General features: G+C 65.1%; 1 protein-coding gene across 1 annotated transcript; it reads left to right on the top strand.

Annotated features, from left to right (window-relative positions):
* Positions 1-8606: 8606 nt before the first annotated feature.
* FGF3 (fibroblast growth factor 3) lies at positions 8607-15427 on the top strand. Its single transcript, XM_047823311.1, has 3 exons — positions 8607-8826; positions 10837-10940; positions 15062-15427. The coding sequence occupies exons 1-3, from the start codon at positions 8607-8609 to the stop codon at positions 15425-15427; spliced, it is 690 nt and encodes a 229-aa protein (XP_047679267.1).
* The last annotated feature ends 5237 nt before the right edge of the window (positions 15428-20664 follow it).

The raw sequence follows: 20664 nt of genomic DNA, 5'->3' as shown, positions 1-20664 counted from the left end.
GGAGCGAAGAAGGGAGGAAGGGACATCTAAAGATGTCACCGGCTTTGCAAGGCGTGGGGACCAGCGAACTCCGGCCCTCTGGTCAGTTTTGCTTTGAGGAAGGGTGGAGAGTGCCGAGCTCAGCAGAAGCAGCAGCTGGGCCTGGGCTGGGGAGGCAGAGGTGACGGAGAAGGCTCTCTGGGGGTGGGGGCAGTGGTGGCATCCCTCGGTGGCATCCCGGGGTGCGTCTGAGACTCCCAAGGGGGCAGTTCATAGTCCTGTTATCCTCATGTGGCTGCAGTGAGGGTGAGTGGGCGCTGGGGGGCCGGGGGAGCCAGAGAGAGAAAATGGGGCGCTCTCACCAGTGCCCCCCTAGCCTCACGTGCAATCCTCACAACGGCCTCACGAGGGCATTGCTGCGGCTGTACCCATTTTTCAGATGTGGAAACTGGGAGGAAGGTTACACCCCTGCCCAGCTCCAGGATTTGAAATACACAAGTGCTGGGGACCGTGGCCGGGAGACCAGAGGAAGGGGTTCCCTGCATCTCAGGGAGCAATCCCCCCTCTCGGCTCATGCTCTGCAGAGGAGGGAGCCCAACTCGCAGAGGAACACGGCAGGGGGACCAGACGCTGGCCTTGCTGGGTCCCAGCTGGGGACTGGGGACCTAAGCTGGTGAGGATTACGGAGGACCACATACACCCCACCCACGCCTCCGCCCGGTGACCCAGAGGAAGTGCCGTGCGGCCACCCAGGTCAGGGAGGGCGTCTGGGGGACCAATGGCTGCTGGTTTGCAGGATGGACAGGAGACGGCAGCTCTTTCCTGGGCCCAGCCAAAGGCGGGGTGCTCTGGGGGGCGGCGCAGCCCAGCCCGGCCCCCTGCCCGCACCCCGAAGGAGTCCCTGCCCTCAGAAGCAGTGCCACGTGAGGGGCAAAGGTCGGGGCGGGTTTCGACTGGGACTCTGGTGCCACTTTTCACCCAGAGCCAGAGAGCCGGAGAGCTGGCTGAGAACCTTCCGGGTTGGGGGGCCCCGAGCCACAGGGCAGGTCTCCTTCGGGAGGGCCAGCCAGCCACCCATAGTGGAAATGTTTTTGTAGCTCAGAGACATTCTTCACATCTGTGTGCACGTCCCCGGCAGAGGCCCCCGGCACCTCTCAATAGCCCAGTCAGGACACTCGCCCGGGAACGGCCCGCTTTCCACCGGCCTAATGACGGCAGCCCATTGTCCCGCAATCCGTTGCTCAAAGGACTTAAAATCCAAGGCAGGATGACGTCGAGGCCAATTAGCTACATGGTGCGGGTCTCCAACACAGGTGGCCGTGCCTGTGCTGGCCCCAGGGTCTCCTCGTAAGTCAAGTGGGGGCTTTGCTTCAGCCCATCAGTCCGTCCTGGAGTCGGAGCAATTGCATCTTGCAGGGTCAGTGCTTTGTGCAAGGTGGGAGCGTGGGTCTAGGGCCTGGTGTCCCCGAGGAGCGCCGCACGGGTCTATAACGCACGGCTTTCGGGGCCGCGGGGGAGCGCCTGCCACGGCGGCGCATCTCAGCCCCACGAGAACCATGTCGCAACGCCATTTTACAGAGGAGGAGGCCGCAGCCTGCCGAGGCCCATTTGCCCAAGCTCACACGGGCGGTGGGTGGCCGGTGGGGGGAGGGGGGGAGCCCCGTGCCACGTTGCTGCCGTGTGGTCTCCCTCACCGGCCACGCGGGGGCGGTTCGGGTCGTTTCTGGTTTCATGTGCTTCCTGATGGTGCAGTGGACATTCTTGGGCAGGATTCCTTTCCTTTTTTAAAAATGTTTACTTTATTTATTTTGAGAGCGAGAGAAAGCACGTGAGCAGGGCAGGGGAGGGAAGGAAAGAGAGGGAGATTCCCAAGCAGACTCCAGGCTGTTATCGAAGAGCCTGACTTGGGACTCGAACTCATGAACCGCGAGATCATGGCCCGAGCCGAGATCGGGAGTCAGATGCTTAGCCGACTGAGCCAGCCAGGCGCCCCTTGGACTTCGTGGGGTCCCTAGAGCAAGGAGACATTGTTGCAGAACTGGCCGGTGTCCCTCAGGGCCTCTGCAGGACATGCCCGAGCCCCACTCTCGGTCACTGACCGTTGTCCTGACAGTCCTACCAGCTGGACAGAGTCTTTCCAGGGTGAAAAATGCCTTTTAGAAGCAACGCTCGGGGCGCCTGGGGGACTCAGTTGGGCGTCCGACTTTGGCTCAGGCCACGATCTCGTGGTTCGTGGCTTCGAGCCCCGCGTCGGGCTCTGTGCTGACAGCTCGGAGCCTGGAGCGCGCTTCAGATCTGTGTCTCCCTCTCTCTCTCTGCCCCTCCCCTGCTCGCACTCTGTCTATCTCTCCATCTCAAAAATAAACATAAAAAAAAATTTTTTTAATAAAAAAAAAATGAAGTATACTCTTCATGGGGTGCCTGGGTGGCTCAGTCGGTTGAGCGTCCGACTTCGGCTCAGGTCATGATCTCGTGGCCCGTGAGTTCGAGCCCCGCGTCGGGCTCTGTGCCGACAGCTCGGAGCCCGGAGCCTGCTTCCCATTCTGTGTCTCCCTCTCTCTCTGCTCACGCTCTGTCAATCTCTCAAAAAATAAATTAACATTCAAAACAAATTTAGAAGCAGCGCTATGCTCTGATGGGGAGTCCTTGGTGGGGGCGGGGGGCGGGTTTCTAGTCTACAAATTCTCTGGACTTTTGCCAAATCAAATGTTCCAGAGATCCCGCTCCATCGCTGTTGGGAACAGAGACTCCCGGCGGAGTGCGCCCTGCCGGCCGGCGGGACGGGACAATACCGTTCCGCCACCCGCTATGCCGGCAGTGGCAGCGAAACGGGACTCAACACAAAGCGTGTGCCTGGCCTGCTCCTTCCCGCCCTCGCTGCCTCGCCGCCTTCGCTGGCCCGTGGCTTCCGGCCACACAGGCCCATCTGGCACGGGCACGGTGCTTTTCCTGATGCCATTTTCTCTAACTCGCTCTATCGTAACAAAATCGGGTGCAGGGGCGGGGTGGGGGGCTGGGGGCAGCCACATCTGAAGGGCTCGACCTGACCCAGAGGCAGAAGGGAGGGCGCGTCCCCAGAAATCTCCCGTGCCCGCGGGGACGCGGTCTAGAGGACCCACCCTGGCCGGCATCCACTGGAGAGGGCACCCACCGCGGGGAATCCCCAAGGCTGGGACGTGCCCGGCTGGTCCCCCGGGACGCAGGCCCCTCGACCAGGCCGGCCCTTTGCCCCCAGAACTCACTCTCGGGAAGCTCAGCCCAGGTCCCAGCTCCTCTGGCTTCTGTGGGCTCAGGGACGGAGGCAGACGCTGCAGAGCCCTGACGTGTTGAGCGAAGCAGACACTGCCTGCCTTTTTGACGCTTGGAATGGCCAGGGACTGACAAGGAATGGAGCAGTGGGGCTTCTGGAAAATTCTGGAACCCACCCGTCCATCGATGCCGGCCCCTGTGCTTATGTGGCAAGGGCCTCCCCCCACAGGCAGACAGACTCGGGTCACAGCAGAGCAGGGAAGTGCGGAGAGGAGGGGCGGCCCGAAGGGGCAGAGGGAACGTGCTGGTCCCTGGGGGGCCAGGGGTCCTCCCTGCCAGCGCCTCTCCCTACGCCCCTGCCCTCCCCTGGCCCGCCCCCCACAGCTCAGCTCGACCTCCCTGCCCCCTGCCCTCCGTGTCACACGGGATGGTGCTGCCATAGACGGGATGGCACCTCCGCCCCAGCAGGGGACAGCAGGAGACTGAGCCCCAGGGGCCTCGGCCTGTGACTGCGTTTGGAGACAAGGTGTTTCCACAGGTGATTGAGGTAACACGGGGTCACCGGGGTGGGTCCTGATCCCAGACCTGTGGGATCACAGAAGAGGGGATCGGGACACAGACACGCCCAGAGGACACGGAGAGAGGCCGGCCGTCCGCACACAAGGACAGAGGCCTCGGGAGGCCCCCGCCCTGCCCACGCCCGGACCTTGGGCTCCGGCCTCCAGGACGGGGGCACCGTGAACCCTGGTTGTTGCAGACGCACCCACCTCCCCGGCAGCAGCCTGAGCTGACGCGTGCCGTGCCCAGCACGTACGTCCTGCCCTGTCCCCCAGCCACCTTCCCGGCGCCGGGCAGGGGTGCCAGCTCCTGACCGCTTGCAGCCGCACTGACTCGAGCGGTCACCCTCGAACCCTCACGCCCAGGACAGCCGGCCCTCAAACTACGCTGGTTTGGGCCGCACGGGGCCGCTTCTATGCGCTTTGTGTATGAACACGGGACAGGGCCCTGCGCGCATTTTCTCTTCCTCTTGATTTTCCTGATGCCATTTTCTCTAACTCGCCCTATCGTAACAACAGGCTCTACGATGCACCTGACGCCCGCGACCCATGTTCCTCGCGTTCGGCCGCTCGTGGTGTCGGCGAGGCTACCTGTCAACGGTGCGCTGTTAGTAATTAGGCTTCGGAGTCAGAAGTTATACTGGGGTTTTCAACGGGGTGGCGGTGGGGAGCAGACCCTCCTAACCCCAGGTCGTTGCGGGCAGAGGGGGTTACCGTCCCTCCTCCCGCAGACCAGGAGGCTGGGGCACACGGAAGCCGTAGACACAGGCCACGGAGGCCAGAGGCCACGCGCCTGGTCACAGCGGCTGCTCCGTGGGATGCCCTGTGCCAGGCACTGACGGGGGCCGAGGAGTAGGGCTGAGGGGGGCCGAGGAGTAGGGCTGATAACTGAAGGCACGGGCTTCTCTCTGGGGAGAAGAAAAGCTTCTACGATAGACCTGGTGACGCATTCGCCCAGCTGTGCAGACAAAGTAGACGCCCCTGAGTTGTACTTTCGGTGGGCGAATGGTGGGGTGTGGACTCTATCTCAGTAAAGCTCTTTAAAATAAAAAAATGGGAAGAGATGAAACTTTCAAAAGACCCAGCTTGGGTGGTGGCAGCGCTAAGCCTCCCAGGCCGCAAAAAAAGACCCTTCCGAGTCTCGTTTGCCTCCTCGGTGAGCCGCTGGGCGCCCGGGGGGCTCCCGGCCCGTGACGCCGCTCTGGAGCCAGGCCCAACCCGAGGTGCAACTGGCATGTAGGAAAGCGGGGGTCCCGCACCTGTCCGTGCACAGAGTTCAAGCGCTCTCGGGGGCCGATAGCCCCACAGCCCCCGCAGCCCAGGGTTCCCGGGACATTTGCCACCATCAGAGGAGAGGTAGCCCCCCCCCCCAACTGGTGGGCTCCTGACCGGTGCTGGGCCAAAGCCCTGCCCTTAAGAGTGACGAGGGTGGCCAGCCGGTCCACCCGGAGTCTCCCAGGCAGAGACCTGGCCTGGCTGGGGGCAGAGATTCTGCCGTAAGTATCACCCCGGTTGCTCTCTGGCTTACAGCCTAGCCAGAAGCAAAAAAAAGGGGAGACGGGGGCAAAGACCCACCTCTGCGTAGGCCCTGGGACCCTGTTGGGGAAGGAGGGCCAGGTGCCCAGGCTGAGGCAGACAGATGGCGACCCCAGCCTCCCCACCCGGGGCCCCCGGCTGTGTGACCCTGGGCACGTCCCTTCACCTCCCCGCGTGGGGCCGAGCAGGACTGTCTGTCGGCCTTCAGGGCCTGCCAGCTCCAGGCAGGCGGGCTCGGGGCCCCGTCTCTCTCCCACTGCTCCTGCGGGGTCTAATTTAGAGTGAGTTGGGGGCCTGCAGCCAGCACCGTGTAGGAGAGTCACCCCAGTTGGCGGGCGGGGACCACATCACAGGACACTGCTCCCTGTCCCCTCCCCTTCCTTGGCTCCCTTTCCGGGGTAAGGGACTGGAGGCGTGGGGGTGGGGTTACAGGGGGTGACCCAGGCACCCGACAGGGCTGGGAGGTGATCGGGGGTGAGGGCACCCAGAGCAGAGATCTGGGGGACTGGGAGCCCGTAGTGAGGCAGGCTGGGACCAGGCCTGGGGGTGCCCGTGCTGGGTCGGGAAGAGACCAATTAGTTAAACGGCAGCGGTGACCATTTGGAAGCAATTAACAGGGTCGCTATCACCGCTGGTTCTGTATTAGCGGGGGAGGGGCCGAGGTCCCCGCGCGTTGTGGGTCCTGTGGCTGCCCCAGCCCAGCCGCCGACCCCAACTCTGTGCATGAGGTTCCTGCCGTGCCAGGAGAGCACCACGAAACCGGGCACCCCTCCCTCGGCTGGGCCTGAGCGTCGGGACCCAAGCCCAGGCCCTAGGAGGTGTCCGGGGGCTTCCTGGGCCAGGAAACCCGGGGGGAGGGGGGCGCAGGGAGCTCTAGACGAAGAGGCTGGGTGAGCCGTGGCCCGGAGCCTGGAGGAAAGGCCTGGGCGGTGGACTGGCGCGTGCAGGCAAGCGGGCAAGTCCCGTGAGCACCAGCAGAAGGCGACGCGGGTGGGGGAAGGCAGGGGTGGGTCTTCCGCAGCTCCGTCTGACTGCAGGGCGGAGGCCGACGCCAGGGTCCAGGGAAGAGGAGAGAACACAGCCCAGGGAGCTGTGCCGCCTTGGAGAAGTGACACTGACAGAAAGCCCGTGGTGAGCGGGAGCCTCCGGAAGGGACAGCTGTGGGTCCCGGCGTGCCTGCTGATACGCTGTCCTGTGGGTGGGGCAAGCTCGGAGCTGGTAGGGTGGCAGGGACGTTGCACGGCTGATTCCACTGGGTGTTACCACCTCTGAGGCATTTCATACACAAGGAGCGAGCATCTCCGAGGGGCGATGCTACACGGCCACGGTCACATGGCTAGGAAGTGGCTCGGCTATTCATTCGTTCATTCATTCATTCATTCCAGGAATGTGTGGTGAGGGGCTCCCGTGTGCCATCCCAGGCCAGATCTGGGGGGTGGGGGGAGCTCCAGGGAGTAAGCTCCCCTCTTGGCTCTGTGCTTGGGGGCTTCCCCGGGGGCTGTCCTCTGTCCTCCTTACAGCAGGCACTGTCATTAAGAATCTGGGGCTCCGACCATCAGCGGCCTCGTCTTCGGATTGTCCACGGGCTCTGTCTAGACAGACTCTGGCCAGGAGTCACCTCCTCAGGGATTGAGGTGCTGGGTGACGCCCTGCAGAATGTCCCCCCAGGGGACACCCAGGACCCGGCAGGCACTGAACGTGCTCAGGTGGGCTCACTGAGGACTGCTCTGTTTGTGTCAGGCCAGGGCGGGAAGAAATGTCCCGGGGGAGGGGGGGGGGTGTTAGCTCCTACAGTTCAGGGGAGTCCCCTGGTGCCCTGCACACCTGTCCCTCCCCTGGGAGACCAAGGTCCCAAACCTTGACGCTGGTAGAAAGAACAGGGATGCCAGCCCGGGGCCACCGGCCCCCGTGGGTGAGCTCTCTTGCTTGAGTTGAGCCTGTGGGTCCCATCTGGCTGGCTGCTGGCCAGGGGCCTGCCGGAGGTGGAGGCCAGGGGAGCAAGAGAAGGGAGGGGGGCTGTGGCTTTCCCCAACACTCTGTCTGAAGCCCTTCCTCACCGGGGTCCCTAGGGGACAGGGTCCCCCCTCAGGCCAGGGGCCACCCGGAAGCCGCTGCTCCCCCAGGACAGGGATGGCCACCACCCCCCCTCCTGCCCCCGCTCATGGCTTTCATCTCCCTCCTCGGTGGTCACCAGACTCCTACAGCTTTTCTCGGATCTTCCCCGGGCTCCCCCAGCTCTGTCTCCACTTGGCGGTCTGTCCCTCCCTCTCTGTCTCCAGCTCTCCCGTTTTTTCCCCTCTCGCTGCGGCCTCTCTTGCTCTCCAGCACTGTCTGTCGCTGTGCCTCTTTCTCTGGCTCCCCCGACCCCCTCCCGCTTCCCCAGCCCCCTCTCTGGCCGGCTGCTGGGACCCGAGCCTCCGAGGCCGCCCGACGTGCGCCAGCCTCGCCCTCCCGGATTCTGCCAGGTTGGGGGGCGCCGCAGGATAAAGCGCCTCCCGGCCCGGGCCGGGCCGCCCCGCCCCGGGCCACCAGGACAGCGTCGCGCTCCAGCAGGGAGCCCCGGGCGCACACCCAGCCCCGGGGTCCCCCACGCGCGCCCGCGCCCCGGGGCCCTCCCCTCCGCCGCGCTCCGCGGCCCCCTTCATTATGCGCCTCCTTTAATGGGCGTTCGTCAGCGCGACTTCCCCGCAAGTTGTTTTCGCGGACATCAGTCATCGGCGGCGGTCCCATTGTGCCGGGGGATTGATGGGGGGCGGGAGGGGGTGACAGGGCCTGGGGCGGCCGCCTCGAGGCCTCGGTCTATAATTTTCGGAGGCATAATTGGCCTGGGGGAGGGGGCGGGGGCGGGGCGGGGCGGGAAGGGACCTTTCGGAGCCGGGAGGGCGCGCGGGGGCGCGGAGCCGCGGCTCGACGGCGCTGCGCGGGGGGCGCCCGGCCCGAACCCCGCGCCCCGCCGGGCTCCCCGCCCCTCCCGCGCCTCCGCCCGGGCACCACGTCGGCCTTTTGTTGCCGCACCGTCTTTTCTTCCCGCGCTGTGCGCAGCAACGGAAATTTCACCGGATCCCGGGTGAAAATTAAAGGAGGTGCCTCCCTCCCTCCCACCCTCTCTCTCTCTGCCTCCCTCCCTCTCTCCCCCCCAGCCCCCGTCCCTCCCGCCCCTCCCCCGCTCGCCGCGAGTCCGCACCGCCCCGCGCGCTCCGAGCGCCCCGGCCCCGCTGCCGCCCCTTCCATGGGCGCCGCGCTCGCCTGCAGCCGCCGCCGCCGCGGGGCGGGCGCGATGCCACGATGGGCCTGATCTGGCTGCTGCTGCTCAACCTGCTGGAGCCCGGCTGGCCGGCCGCGGGCCCCGGGGCGCGACTGCGGCGCGATGCGGGCGGCCGCGGCGGCGTCTACGAGCACCTCGGCGGGGCGCCCCGGCGCCGCAAGCTCTACTGCGCCACCAAGTACCACCTCCAGCTGCACCCGAGCGGCCGCGTCAATGGCAGCCTGGAAAACAGCGCCTACAGTGAGTGTCGAGGCGCCGGCGGGGGCCCCCGGGGGGGGGGGGGGGGAAGCGGGGTCCGGAAGGGCCTGGCGCGCCCAGGGTGCCCGCCGGGGTCCCCCGCCGCCTCCTGGCGTCGGGGAGAAGAGCGCGAGTGGAGCTGGGGGGAGGGGGTCACGTCCGAGGGCACGCGCGGTAGACACCCCCGGGGCGCCCCGCCCGGCGGGGTCCCGGGGCCCCGGCAAGTTTGAGCCCCGTGAGTTGGTGGGAGAAAAGGCCCCGGACGAGGCGGGTAGGGTCTCCTACTATTTTGACGACCTCTCCTCCTCGGGCCGACCCCGGGGCGCCCCGCCGGCCCCTCCGCCCTCCTGGAGCGCGGCCGCCGCCGGGAGAGTCATTTCCCGGGGCCCGAACCGCCGCCCTCGGCCGCAGAGCGACGGGCAGGGCGGGCGCCGCCTCGGTGTGCGGCCGCGGGATACGAGCTAGGCGCGCGGAGGGACGTCCGCCCGGGTCCGGGGGCACAGGTGTGTTCCCGCCCGGCCCCACGGCCCGGATCGGGCTCCAGCGGGAGCCCCGCGGGCGCCGGGGTTTGGCTCCTCTGGCGGTGGGGACCCGGGCTCGGGCTGAGCCTCCGGGAGAGGAGCGCGGGGGCCGGGGGCCGAAGCAGCTCCGCTTGGCCGGGAGCGGGAGACCCGAGGTAGGGGCGAGGCAGGGACGCAGCGGGGAGCGTGGGAGCGTGGCGGGGGGCCCGGTGTCCTGTGCCGCAGCCCGCGGCCCTCGCCCCCGCGCGGAGCGTAGGAAGCCGTGCGGCGGAGGGAAACCGCTGCTTCCGCGAGGAAAGCCGCAGCCCCGGGAAGGCGCCTTCGGAGGACGCCTCTGGAGCCGCGCGTGGGGGGGCGAGCTGTCGCCAGGGCGCCCCGGGGGCCGCAGGATGGGGCTCCCGGAGCGCCCGCGCTCCCTTCCCAGCAACGCCCCGGTTCTCTCCAAATCGAGGCTCCCACAGAGCATCAGAATCCTTGGAGCATCCGAGGCAGGCAGCTTGGGGGCAGAGGAGCGCGCGGTGCGCAGCCACCCCTGTCCCGCATCGGGACGCGGCGCCGCCGCCCTCGGCGCGCAATCCGCCCCCGCTGCGTCCCACGGACGCCAGAGGCCCGCGGCCTGCATCGCCCCGCGTCTTGGCCCTGGGATTGCTGCTGTGCTGGGGGCCCTGGAGAGGGCATCGCTTTGGCTCCAGAGCCCCTTGGAGCCCTTGGGGGGCCGGGGGGGGGGGGGGGACAACGGCCCCATTGGGGCCTTTGTTGCAGGACCTCTGATGAAAAGGCACTCCTGCGTTCAGAAGGAAGCTTAGGGGAGACTTAAAGTCCTTCCGCGCAGTGGGGATGGGAGAGCCCAGGTCAGCTTCCCTTTGTGCCATCCGGCGTCTAAGCCCGCTTCCTGCTACTGTCCTCTGTGGCGCTTGGACCCTGCCCTGCACAGTTACCTGCTGCCCAGGCCCGCTGCCAGTGAGTTCCCGTGGCTCCCTCAGTGCCCTGCGCGCAGCAGCCCCGGCTTCACCCCTGCCCCAGACTCCTCAGATGCTGTGGGGTGTAGACAATGCGGTTGGAGAGCTCCCGCACCGCTCTCCGCAGCGGGGGGTTGGAGCTCCGCTCGCCCACGTGGGGGTGGTCTCGGGAAAGTCACCTAACCCCGGCCGTCTCAGTCGCAACCGGCTCGCCGGGTGGCTGAGAGGCTCCCGTGTCCTGAGAGACCCCGCACCCGGCAAGTCAGCGGGTAGCAATGTCAGTTTTCTTCCTTCCCTCCCGTGTCGGAATTCTTCTCGTCGGAGAAGCCTGCCCCGATGCTCCCGGGGCTCTGCCTCCCATCCAGTAGCCTCTCCTTTTCCTCAACCTCCCGAGTCAACACCCCCCCCCCCCCGCCCCGCCCCGCTTAAGTGTGTGTTGCCCTCACCTCCCCGAGCCTGGGCGAGGCTTGGGCGGGTCCAGGGGGTCCTCGGCCCTGGGCGCAGGGAGTGACGCGCCTTCGCACTGTTCCCAGGTATCCTGGAGATCACGGCGGTGGAGGTGGGCATCGTGGCCATCAAGGGGCTCTTCTCTGGACGGTACCTGGCCATGAACAAGAGAGGACGGCTATACGCTTCGGTGAGTCCGATCTCGCACGTGGGCAGGTGTGCATGGGGCGGCCATCTCCCTTGGCCACTCGTTAGGGGACAGAGGGGACGTGGGCAGTGTAACGCTTTGTCCGGGGACCTGCAGAACCCGAGCTGGAACCAGAGCCTCAAGCCCCGGGGTCTCGACGCCCGGGGCGGCCTCGGCTGTCGGTGGCTGCTGCCCGTGTGATTGCCTTGGGGCACGGATCCCCCGGGGAGGACCCCACGGGGTCACACTTGTCTTACGTTCTCCAGTGTCGCTGGTTAGAAGCTGCCCCTCCACACATTTTTGTTCCCCATCGCTGCCCTTCCCCCCACGGTAGCTGAGAGCGAGGCAGAGATTGTCCCCCGAATCTCCACTGAAATAGACCCGGTGAGCCGTGGGGCGCCACGCGACTGCCTGCCGGGCAGAGCATTTCTGCGGGCTCAACCAGGGGTCTCCTGGGGGGACGAGAGAGGGAAGCAGGGCACGGCACAGCCAGCCCTCCCCGGGGGATGGGAAGGCGAGAGCTGAGAGCTGTTCGTTCTCAGGCCGGAACACAGAGGAAGGACCACAGGGCCCGCCTCCCAGGCACCCAGATTCGGAATCCAGTCTACACAGCCTGGGGCCTCCGCAACAGAAAAGGGTCCCGTGACTCTGTGGGCATTGGTGGTGTCCTTCCCCCAAGGGCAGGGGTGGGGACGCATGGAGTAAAATGCATGTAAGCAGGAAATTTGCCGTCTCCAACTAGTCATTAGGCGCAGTTCGGCTGATACCTCCTTGGGCAATGAGAGGTTTTCCGTCCACGGTAACCTAGACGACGCAGCCCGAGGACCATCTCCCCGCAGCTCCCTCTCTCCGTGCAGCAGTCTCTTTGCAGGGCACCCACACCAGCCTCTCCCTGCCCGGAGAGGTTGGGGAGCTGGGCAAAGTGTGATCAGCAAAACCCTCTTTAAGCTGCCGTCTCGTCCCAGACCTTCGGCCGTTTTGCCGAAGGAGATGGAAAAGCTGGAACGCGCCCAGCTGTTTTGTCTGCCTCAGGGGCCACTTAAGAGAAGCCGTGTCTGGAGGGAGGGACCCCCCCTGGCGTCCACCTCGCCCCTGGCGCCCAGCCTCTTCCGCAGGTGCTTCTAGAGTCTGCAGACACCCGTTGTCACGGCTTATCAGGATGTGCCCTCAGGCCAAGCTCTGGCCTGACTTTTTTGCTTGAGGGGCACATGGCTTCGCCGAAGCCTCAGCCCCGTGCCCCTGGTGCCCGGTGGGCAGGACTGATTTTCTGTTCCTCAAGTGGCCTGAGGCCATCTACAGACGCCCCTTGTCCGTTACGGAGAGGGGCCCCGGTGAGGCGTTCTCGTCGCCTTGCAGGGGTGGTGCTGGTGTTACCGGTCCCGAGGGCCATCATCCGCACTGAGCAAGTTCATAGATTGGGCGGGGAGGGCTGAATCCGGAGGGGGAGCCTAAGACCTTTGCCACGTCTCCCATGGGGGACCCGGGCCCAGGACTTTGGGGGACAGCACAAAGCATGGCCTGGGGGATCCCTGTGGGTCACAGTCTACCTGTGGCTGCTATTGGTTAGATCTGACAACCCCGGCTTCACCTTCCCCTCCCTTCCCCTCCCCTCCCCTCCCCTCCCTTCCCTTCCTCCTTCCTTCCTTCCTTCCTTTCTCTCTCCCTTCCTCCCATCCATCCATCCATCCATCATCCCCCTGGCATTCATTCCTTCATTCACCACTGCCCCGGGCATCCATATGTCACACTCTCTGCTGGGTATATGCATCAGGATCTTACTACATGTGAACCCGCTCCTGTCATGGCCTCCAGAAGCTCCCCATCGCCCACACGTCACCACCGGGGTGCCTCGGCCCCCAAAGGAGCTGCCGGGACCGCCTTCGGCTCCTCCCTTCCACCATCATTCCATAACCCGTGTACTCACCACAGCCTCCTGAACCCCTCTCGCTTCCCCAGGACCAGCCACGCTGGTCACCCTTCCCTGCCTTTGCCCGACTGCAGTGCCCCCATCAGAAACGCCCGCTAGAAAGGGCCCACCTCTCCCCTAATGACTCTCCAGGTGTCACCTCATGGGCAAGGCACCTCTCAGCCAGCCTCCCCTCACTCCTGCGGCCGCCCTCCCTGCACACCCCCTGCCCGCTGCCCTGGGGCTCAGAACCAGCCACGCCGGCCACAGCCACACTCTGCCCCAGGCTGGCTTTTCTGGAGCCTGCGAAGGAAGAGCAGCCTCCCCAAGGTGGGCGGTTTCAAGGAGAATTTCAGCAGGTGGCACCAGTGGGTGGGGGTGACTGGGGGGAGGCCCCCGTGGAGCAGAGGGTCTGGGGTGGGACAGTCGGAGGAACCAGCGAGGCTTCGGGAACCGTTGCCGCTGTGAGTCCCAGCTGGGGCACCTGGAGACCCTGCCTCTGTGCTGGCACCTTCCTCCTGGGCCTCCTGACCCCTCTGGGAGCCCCTACAAGATGCAAACTCTGCGCCCCCCCCAGGGCCCCCCTCTGGAGGGCCTGACCTCCTCCCTCTCTGAGGCTCACAGGACTGAGTCCCTTCAGGTGCCCCACAAAGTGCCCCTGCAGTGAGAAAGCCCGCCCCCTGGCTTCCTGATTCATGGCCTCGGCCGTGGGCTACGACACCCTGAGTTTCTCACAGTTTAGCGTGGGGGCCAGGCACCACTGTAGCCGCCTGGCACGGGGCCCACCCACTCACCCCCGGACGGCCCCTGGTTCCCACGCTAGGCGGGGGTTGAACGCAGACCAGAACGGTGCCACATCCCCGTGATTTGGGGCCTGCCGCCACCCCGGGCCTCAGTTTCCCCGTCTATAAGGTGCGGAGGCTGGTCTTTGTCCATGGCGTCTGTACTGTGACCCGGGGCATTCTGGGCATCCCCTGAAGGGTGGGACAGCAGAGGGCACAGCAGGGAGGTCTGAAAGAGCTAGAACCCGGCCCCCTTCCCTCTGAACTTACACGTCATCGGGAGACAGGTGTTTGGTGCTGGAGCATCGTGCTTCCTGTGCCCTTTGCAGATCACACGCTGCCCACCTCGCGGGCGTGGCTCTGACCAGCCTGTGACCCCCTGAGAACGGGCCTGCGGCCCTTGGGGCCACCTGCACTCGGTAGCAGCCGCCTTTCCCCTCCACAGATGGAGACAGACCATGAGGGTCTCGGGCTCCTTCTGCCCGGCTCTGCCTGTCCCCCAGCCCTGCCCCTGGGCCCCGGGCTGAGGAGGGACGCCCTGGGGGTGCTTGGCACACCCACCCCTTGGACCCAGGGGCGCCCCGCGAGGCGGCCCAAGGGACGCTGGTGGAGGCCCCTGGAGTTACCAGTCTGTGCCTCTCGCCCTCCAGATGCCCGCCTCTGAGAAGGCAGCGCCCCGCGTCTCAGCCCGTGCCCCCCAGCCTGCCCCAGGCCCACACAGGCCCCCGCGCACCCCCCACTTGTGCTGGGGCGCCGCCACCCCCAGCCGCCCTACAAGAGCAGTGTCTGTGCGGTTCATGACCTTCCGCCTGGGCTCCTGGCTTCTGGTCCACGCGCATGGGGCAGGCGCCCCGAGGCCGAGGCGGCCGGTCTCAGAGCTCAAGGCCCAGAGCCAAGTTTCGTGCAGGCGCCAGGCTCCTGAAAACCCCACGAAACCATCCTTCCCGTGCTCTTCTCAATATTCGTTTCTTTTCTCTCGCACGCACGCTTTTCACAAGGCGTCCGGGGTGCGGTCCTCTCCCTGTGTCCAGACGTCCTGCCAACGTCCGGGTCACCAGCGGAGATTTCGGGCAGGCCCCACGTCCGCTCTGCTGACAGCGCCCCGCGTCCCCGTGCCGGGGAAGCCTCCCTAGTCAGTGCCTGCGGCGAGGGGGGTGGGGACAGGGCTGGGGGAGCCACAACGCCCGGGGGCTCAGGAAACCGTGGCGGAAACGAGCAGACCCTCGAGCTGAACCCCGAAGGTCAAGGCCGCGGACCCGGAGGGGGAACGGGCACAGCCCGGGCGTGGGAGCGGGTCAGATCGGTGCTGGGCGCGCCGGGAGGGAGGAAGGAGGGGAGGGGGGCCCCGCCAAGGAGCGGGGGGTCCTCGAGACCCCGGCCGCCGGCCTCGAGCGCGGGGCCTCCCGCGGCTGACCGAGGCGTCTGGCCCCCTGCAGGAGAGCTACAGCGCCGAGTGTCAGTTCGTGGAGCGGATCCACGAGCTGGGCTATAACACCTACGCCTCACGGCTGTACCGCACGGCGCCCAGCGGGCCGGGGGCCCAGCGCCAGCCCAGCGCCGAGAGACTGTGGTACGTGTCCGTGAACGGCAGGGGCCGGCCTCGCAGGGGCTTCAAGACGCGCCGCACGCAGAGGTCCTCTTTGTTCCTGCCCCGCGTGCTGGACCACAAGGACCACGAGTTGGTGCGTCTGCTCCAGAGCGGGGCCGGGCTCCGCGGCGGCCCGCCCAGGCCCCCCGGCAAGGGCCCCCAGCCCCGGCGGCGGCGGAGGCAGAGGAAGAGGAGCCGGGGGGGCCGGGCGTAGCCCCCCCCCCCCCCACCCGGACCCGGCCGAGGAAGGCCGTCCGTGTTCTGGCCCCAGGCCGGCTCCGAGCCCCCGGCCGACCCGGCCCAGCAGGTGCGGGCCGGCCGGTGCCCGAGTGCCCACCGTCCCAGCCGATCACGGCGGCACGGCAGGTCTCCGGGACGCTCCCCGCTGCCCCCGTCCCTCTCCTGCTCTGCCCGGCTGCCGTGTGCCTCCCGGCCCTCTGCGATTCTCTGCAGCGCGGTCGGATCGGAAGGGAGCGCCTGCCGAGGGGGGCCGGGCAGGGAGGGCCGCTTTACGTGGGCGGCGTGTGGGTTTCCGTTGGCCTGGAGCCCCCTCGGCCCCCTGGGGGGAGCCGGCTGTCGCGGGGGGCCACCCGAGAAGCCTCCCGGCTGCGGGGAGCGCGTGGGCGTCTGTGTAACCGAAACATTAAAGCGTTGCATTCGACTAAGCTGTTTGATAGATTGCGACGCAGCCTGAGCCCAGGGAGACCCTTGCCGTTTTTCCTTGAACCCTGTTTGCTTGCGACGATGACCGCGTCTGTGCCAAATCGCTCTTTTCGGACGTGAGACTGTATCCTGAGGAATAGGGCTAATGATGCGTTTTCATGCCCTGGTTTGGAAAGCGGCTGTTTGTCGAAACCAAGAGGTGGTTCGTGCGGACGGAAAGCATAGGCTGATGCGTGTGTGTGCGTGTGCGTGTTCCTGTGCCCGTGGGGGCACACGCGTGCATGCATGAGTGTGTGCGTGTGTGCACCTGCACGTGGAGAGAGAGAGACGGGTTTCCTTTGTTTGGGACCCCCCCCCCAAAAAACTCCCTCCATCGTGAAGCTGTGTCTCCGTGGGCAGTTTTAAGCACCTGTGCGATGTGCCAGGTACGAGCCTCCCTGAACTCCCTCACCCCTGCAACCTGCCGGGCCCAGAGGAGCAAAGGCCGTGCACCTGCTGCCCCCACCATGGCGGTGGGGGGGTCACCTGAGGCTAGCCGGGGTGAGAGCCAGAGGGCACGGGCAGTGGCTCTCTTTTCTCAGACCTTGCAGGGGGAGCAGGTGAGGGGTACGGAACGAGATGCTGCAGGTTCCCGGCGTGGCCCCCGGGGTCACAGACGAGGAAGCATGTTCAGGAGGTGAGCTTGCCCAGGCCACATCGCACCCACCCTGCACCAAGATGCCCCCGAAACAAAGGGGGCGACGCTCGGGGGCTCAGGGTTAATACCCAAAACAGATTGGATGGGAGAGGTGGGAAGGCAGCAGCTCCTGGGCGGGGGGCTGAGGGCCAGTCGCAGGCGCTGCCCTGTTCCGCTCTGCCTCCTGAGCGGGGACAGCTGGCCTTGTCCCCAGGAGGCCCCCGGTGCCCCTGCGGGAGGAGGCACTGGCCCCCCCCCCCCAGGCAGGGAGCCAGGCCACCCACGTCAGGCTTGGCCGGCCTCCTTCTGTCCAAGTCGCATGTTTGCAGGACACTGGGCTGGTGTCACAGGGCGTGACTCTTGCCCTGGCCCCCCCCTCCCCGGGGACATCACACTGCCCAGCCCACCAGCACAGAAGGTCTGAGACCCCAGCACGCTGGCCAAGGAGGCCCCAGACCCTCTGCGTCTACTGCAGCTCGTGTGTGCATCAAGGCCTTCTCTCCTCTTCTTGGCAGATAGATACAAGGCTCCTGGGGACCCTCCTGGGGGTGGGGCGGTGGGCACACAGGCAGGATCCCCCGGAAAGGAAATCGGGATGGGAGTGGGGTCTCATGAACCCGCTTTCGGGTTTCACTATTTGGCCTGGTCCCTTCTTTGTAGGCGTGGGGCAGGCAGAGGCTGGAGACCGGGCACCCATGTCCCCATGAGAAGATGCCTTGTGAGCCAGGACAGGGCGTCCCAGAGGCCCCGGTGATGACGACCTACCTCCCTCTCATGCCTTTGCTGTCACCCGCACCTGCCCAGCCAAGGGGGAAGGGGGGGGGGGGAGGAAGGAGGGGGAGGGGGAGGGTTTGAGCGGGGTCCTTGCTTTCGAGGGTCTCTGGGACTTTGGGCGGAGAGCCAGCAGGAGTGGGGCTGTCAGTGGGACAGCTGCTGGGAAACAGGATGGCCGCTGCTCAACAAGTCACACGCAGAATTAGCACGGGACGCAGCAAGGCCACTTTAGGGGGTACGCCCGAATGGGCTGGAAGCAGGGCCTCCGACGGGCATTTGCTCCCCCACGTTCGCAGCCGTGTGCTCGCAATACTCGCGAGGTGGGCTCGCCCAAATGTCCGGTGACAGATGGTTGGAGACGCCAGGTGCGGTCTATCTACACAGTGGAGTAGCATTCAGCCTCCAGGAAAGAAGCCGACCCCTGCCACAGCAGGGATGGACCAGGAGGGGACGCTCAGCGACACGAGCCAGCCGCAGAAGGAGACCTGCTGTGTGATCCACTCACACGAGGCCCCTAGAGGAGTCACGTCTATCCAGACAGAGGGCAGACGGTGGGCGCCGGGGCTGGGAGGGGACAGTTAGTGTCTAATGGGGACAGAGCTTCCAAGTCACGCAAGCCTGCGGGAGTGGTTAGCTCCGTGAGATTGTACGCTTAAAAGTGGACAAAATGGTAAAAAACAAACAAACAAACAAACAAACATAAAAACAAAAACAGAAACAACAACAACAAAAAAACCAGTGCGATGTCTTGACTGCCCGAGCTGCGTTGCTGGTCTCACTGGCCTCCCGCCAAAAGTCGAGAGCTGGCCGCGTCGAAGGTGCCCGGTGAGCAGTGCTGAGTCAATTAGGGGAAAAGAGAATCTCTAGGGAGTGGCCAGCCGGGCGCCCTCGCCTGCGCAGAGCTGACAGGACAGGCCGCAGGTGGCCTCGGAGGGCGAGAGCCGCTCTGCTTGCCCGGGACCCGTCCACTCCTCAGCTGCCCCGGGAAAAAGGTGGCCCCATCCGTGTGAAGCCAAGAAACCAAGGGCCCGCTGCCTGGCCCCTGAGCCCCAGCCGTGGGCGGCCCCCTCTGGGTGACCGAGCTTCAGCTGCTTGGAGTGGGTCTTTGAGCCCCTCGGCAGGTTCAGAGGCCTCCCGTCTTCCCGGGGGTGGAAGGGCTTGCAAAGGTGAACCGTAGGTCTACACTTAGCCCCCAGCCATCCAAGGGTGACCTTGCCGGGGCCACGTCCCGGGGCTGAGCCAGATGCGGCACCCTCTAGAGCTGACCCCCGTCCCCTCTCCGACTGTAATACCGGGGCGGCCCGCACTTGTGCCTGAGAGCACAGGCAGGACTGCGTGTGAGCACCTCCAAACGGGACTCAGGGGGCAGGAGACTTTGGGGTGGAAACAGAGGCGGTGCAGCAGCTAGATTTCTACTTGCCGATCCAAACACCGCCTTGGCCACTTTTGTGGTCTCGTGATTGATCGTGAGAATGGGCCCCTGCCTCTCCCCAGCCTTGGCTTCTCCACCTGCCACATGGGCTTCCGCGGTGGCCATCAGGATCACTGACGGGACACAGATGGCGAATGTTCTATCAAAACAGCGGCACGGCCAGGAGTGGGCAGAGGGGAGGGCCGGGTACCACTCTTTCCCGCAAGGGCTGGGAGACGCACGGGAGCAGGTGCCTCACCAAGGTGACTATTCTGTGGTGTGCTTATTTGAGTGGCTCAAAGGTGAGGAATGGATGGAAATTTTCAGGGGGGGGGGCAGGGGGGCACACCAGGAGCTCTGATGGCAAGGTGGGCATCCCTGGGAAACCTCATGCCTTGGCAGGCTCGTTTCAAGATGGAGATTGCATACATTCATTTATTATCATGGATAAAATAAATACACTTATCTACCTTTTAGGAGGTATGGCAGTGTATTTCTCTAATCATCCACCTACCCATCCATCTGTCTGTCCATTCACCAATCTACCCACCCATCCATCCACCCATCCATCTGTCCATCCATCCATCCATCCATCCATCTGTCCATCCACCAATCTACCCATCCTTCCACCGTCCATCCACCCATCCATCTACCCATCTATCCATCCATCCATCCATCCATCCACCCATCCATCTGTCTGTCCATTCACCAATCTACCCACCCATCCACATCCATCCACCAATCTACCCATCCTTCCATCCATCCATCCATCCATCCACCCATCTATCCATCCGTCCATCCATCCATCCACTCATTCACGCATCCATCTGTCCATCCATCCATCCATCCATCCATCTGTTCATCCATATATCCACCCATCTGTCCATCTACCCGTCTATCTATCCATCCATCCACCCATCCCTCCATGTATCCATCCATCCATGCATACATACACACACCCAGCCTCGTAGAAGACAGAGGTACAGCTCTAAAGTAACAGGTTGAGAGCAGTGACCTGGAGAAATTCAGGAAAAACCGTGGCAGCTCCCTGTTGGTGAGGACAATGGGACACCGTCAGTTAGGACCCCATTCTTGAGAGCCTTGTGACCAGCCAGCCGCCATCTAGATGACAGCTCGACAACATCCTCGCCCCCCTTCGGAGCGGCCCCGGGGAGTCGAAAGGTCCAGAATGAAGAGCTGAGGCCATGGTTGGAGGGGATGGATGAGAGAAGGAACCGGCTTCGTGGCGAGGGCTGTTTGGAATCCCAGCCCTCGGGGTTGTGCCAGCCTGGGTCTCGATCGAGGCGGGTCTTGATGTCCTGTTCGGGGCTGGTGCGGCCGGGGAAGGTGCTTTACTCACTCTGAGCTTCGGTTTCCTCCTCTGCAAAATGGGGCAATAAAGACACGGACATCACAAGGTTGTCTCCAAGATTCAGTGCCGTGAAAGGGTGAAGGCTGGTGCCTGGCACGCAGACCCCTGGCCAGGCTGGGCTGAACCAAATGGGGTGGACCTTCCAGGTTCTCCAAGGAGGGTGCCCCCCCCCGGCCCTGAGCCCAGGGGGTGCTGGCCGGGAAACCTGCCCTGCTCACTTGATTCTTGTGCCCGGGCTGCTTTTTTGTTACACGACGTTTCTCTCTGACCTCCTCCCTTCACGGACTCTTACCATGCACAAACAAGTCTATCTGCAAGCTCAAATTCTTGAGCGGACTGAACCCCCAAGCACGCGGCAAGGCTTGGTGGCTTTGCCAAGAGCCGCCTCCACCGGGATTCTCTTCTAGCCACCTCTGCCTCCTACGTCCTGTGCCCCTCAGTCTTTCTCCCGTTCCTCCCTCCAGCCCCACTTCACTGCCTATCCCAAGCCCTTCCCTGCCACAGGACCTTTGCACACGCTGGCCCTTCACCTGGGATCCATGGGACAGTGAGGCC

Source organism: Prionailurus viverrinus, chromosome D1, assembly GCF_022837055.1.
Source record: "Prionailurus viverrinus isolate Anna chromosome D1, UM_Priviv_1.0, whole genome shotgun sequence".
NCBI classification, from domain to species: Eukaryota; Metazoa; Chordata; class Mammalia; order Carnivora; family Felidae; genus Prionailurus; species Prionailurus viverrinus.
The sequence above is the reverse complement of the archived record's forward strand: the minus strand, read 5'-3'. Positions and strand labels throughout refer to the sequence as shown.

Coding starts and splice junctions, on each gene's coding strand:
- FGF3 (XM_047823311.1), top strand. CDS start 8,607: ATGGGCCTGATCTGGCTGCTGCTGCTCAACCTGCTGGAGCCCGGCTGG. Junction 8,827..10,836: donor CCTGGAAAACAGCGCCTACA/GTGAGTGTCGAG, acceptor CACTGTTCCCAG/GTATCCTGGAGATCACGGCG. Junction 10,941..15,061: donor GAGGACGGCTATACGCTTCG/GTGAGTCCGATC, acceptor GGCCCCCTGCAG/GAGAGCTACAGCGCCGAGTG.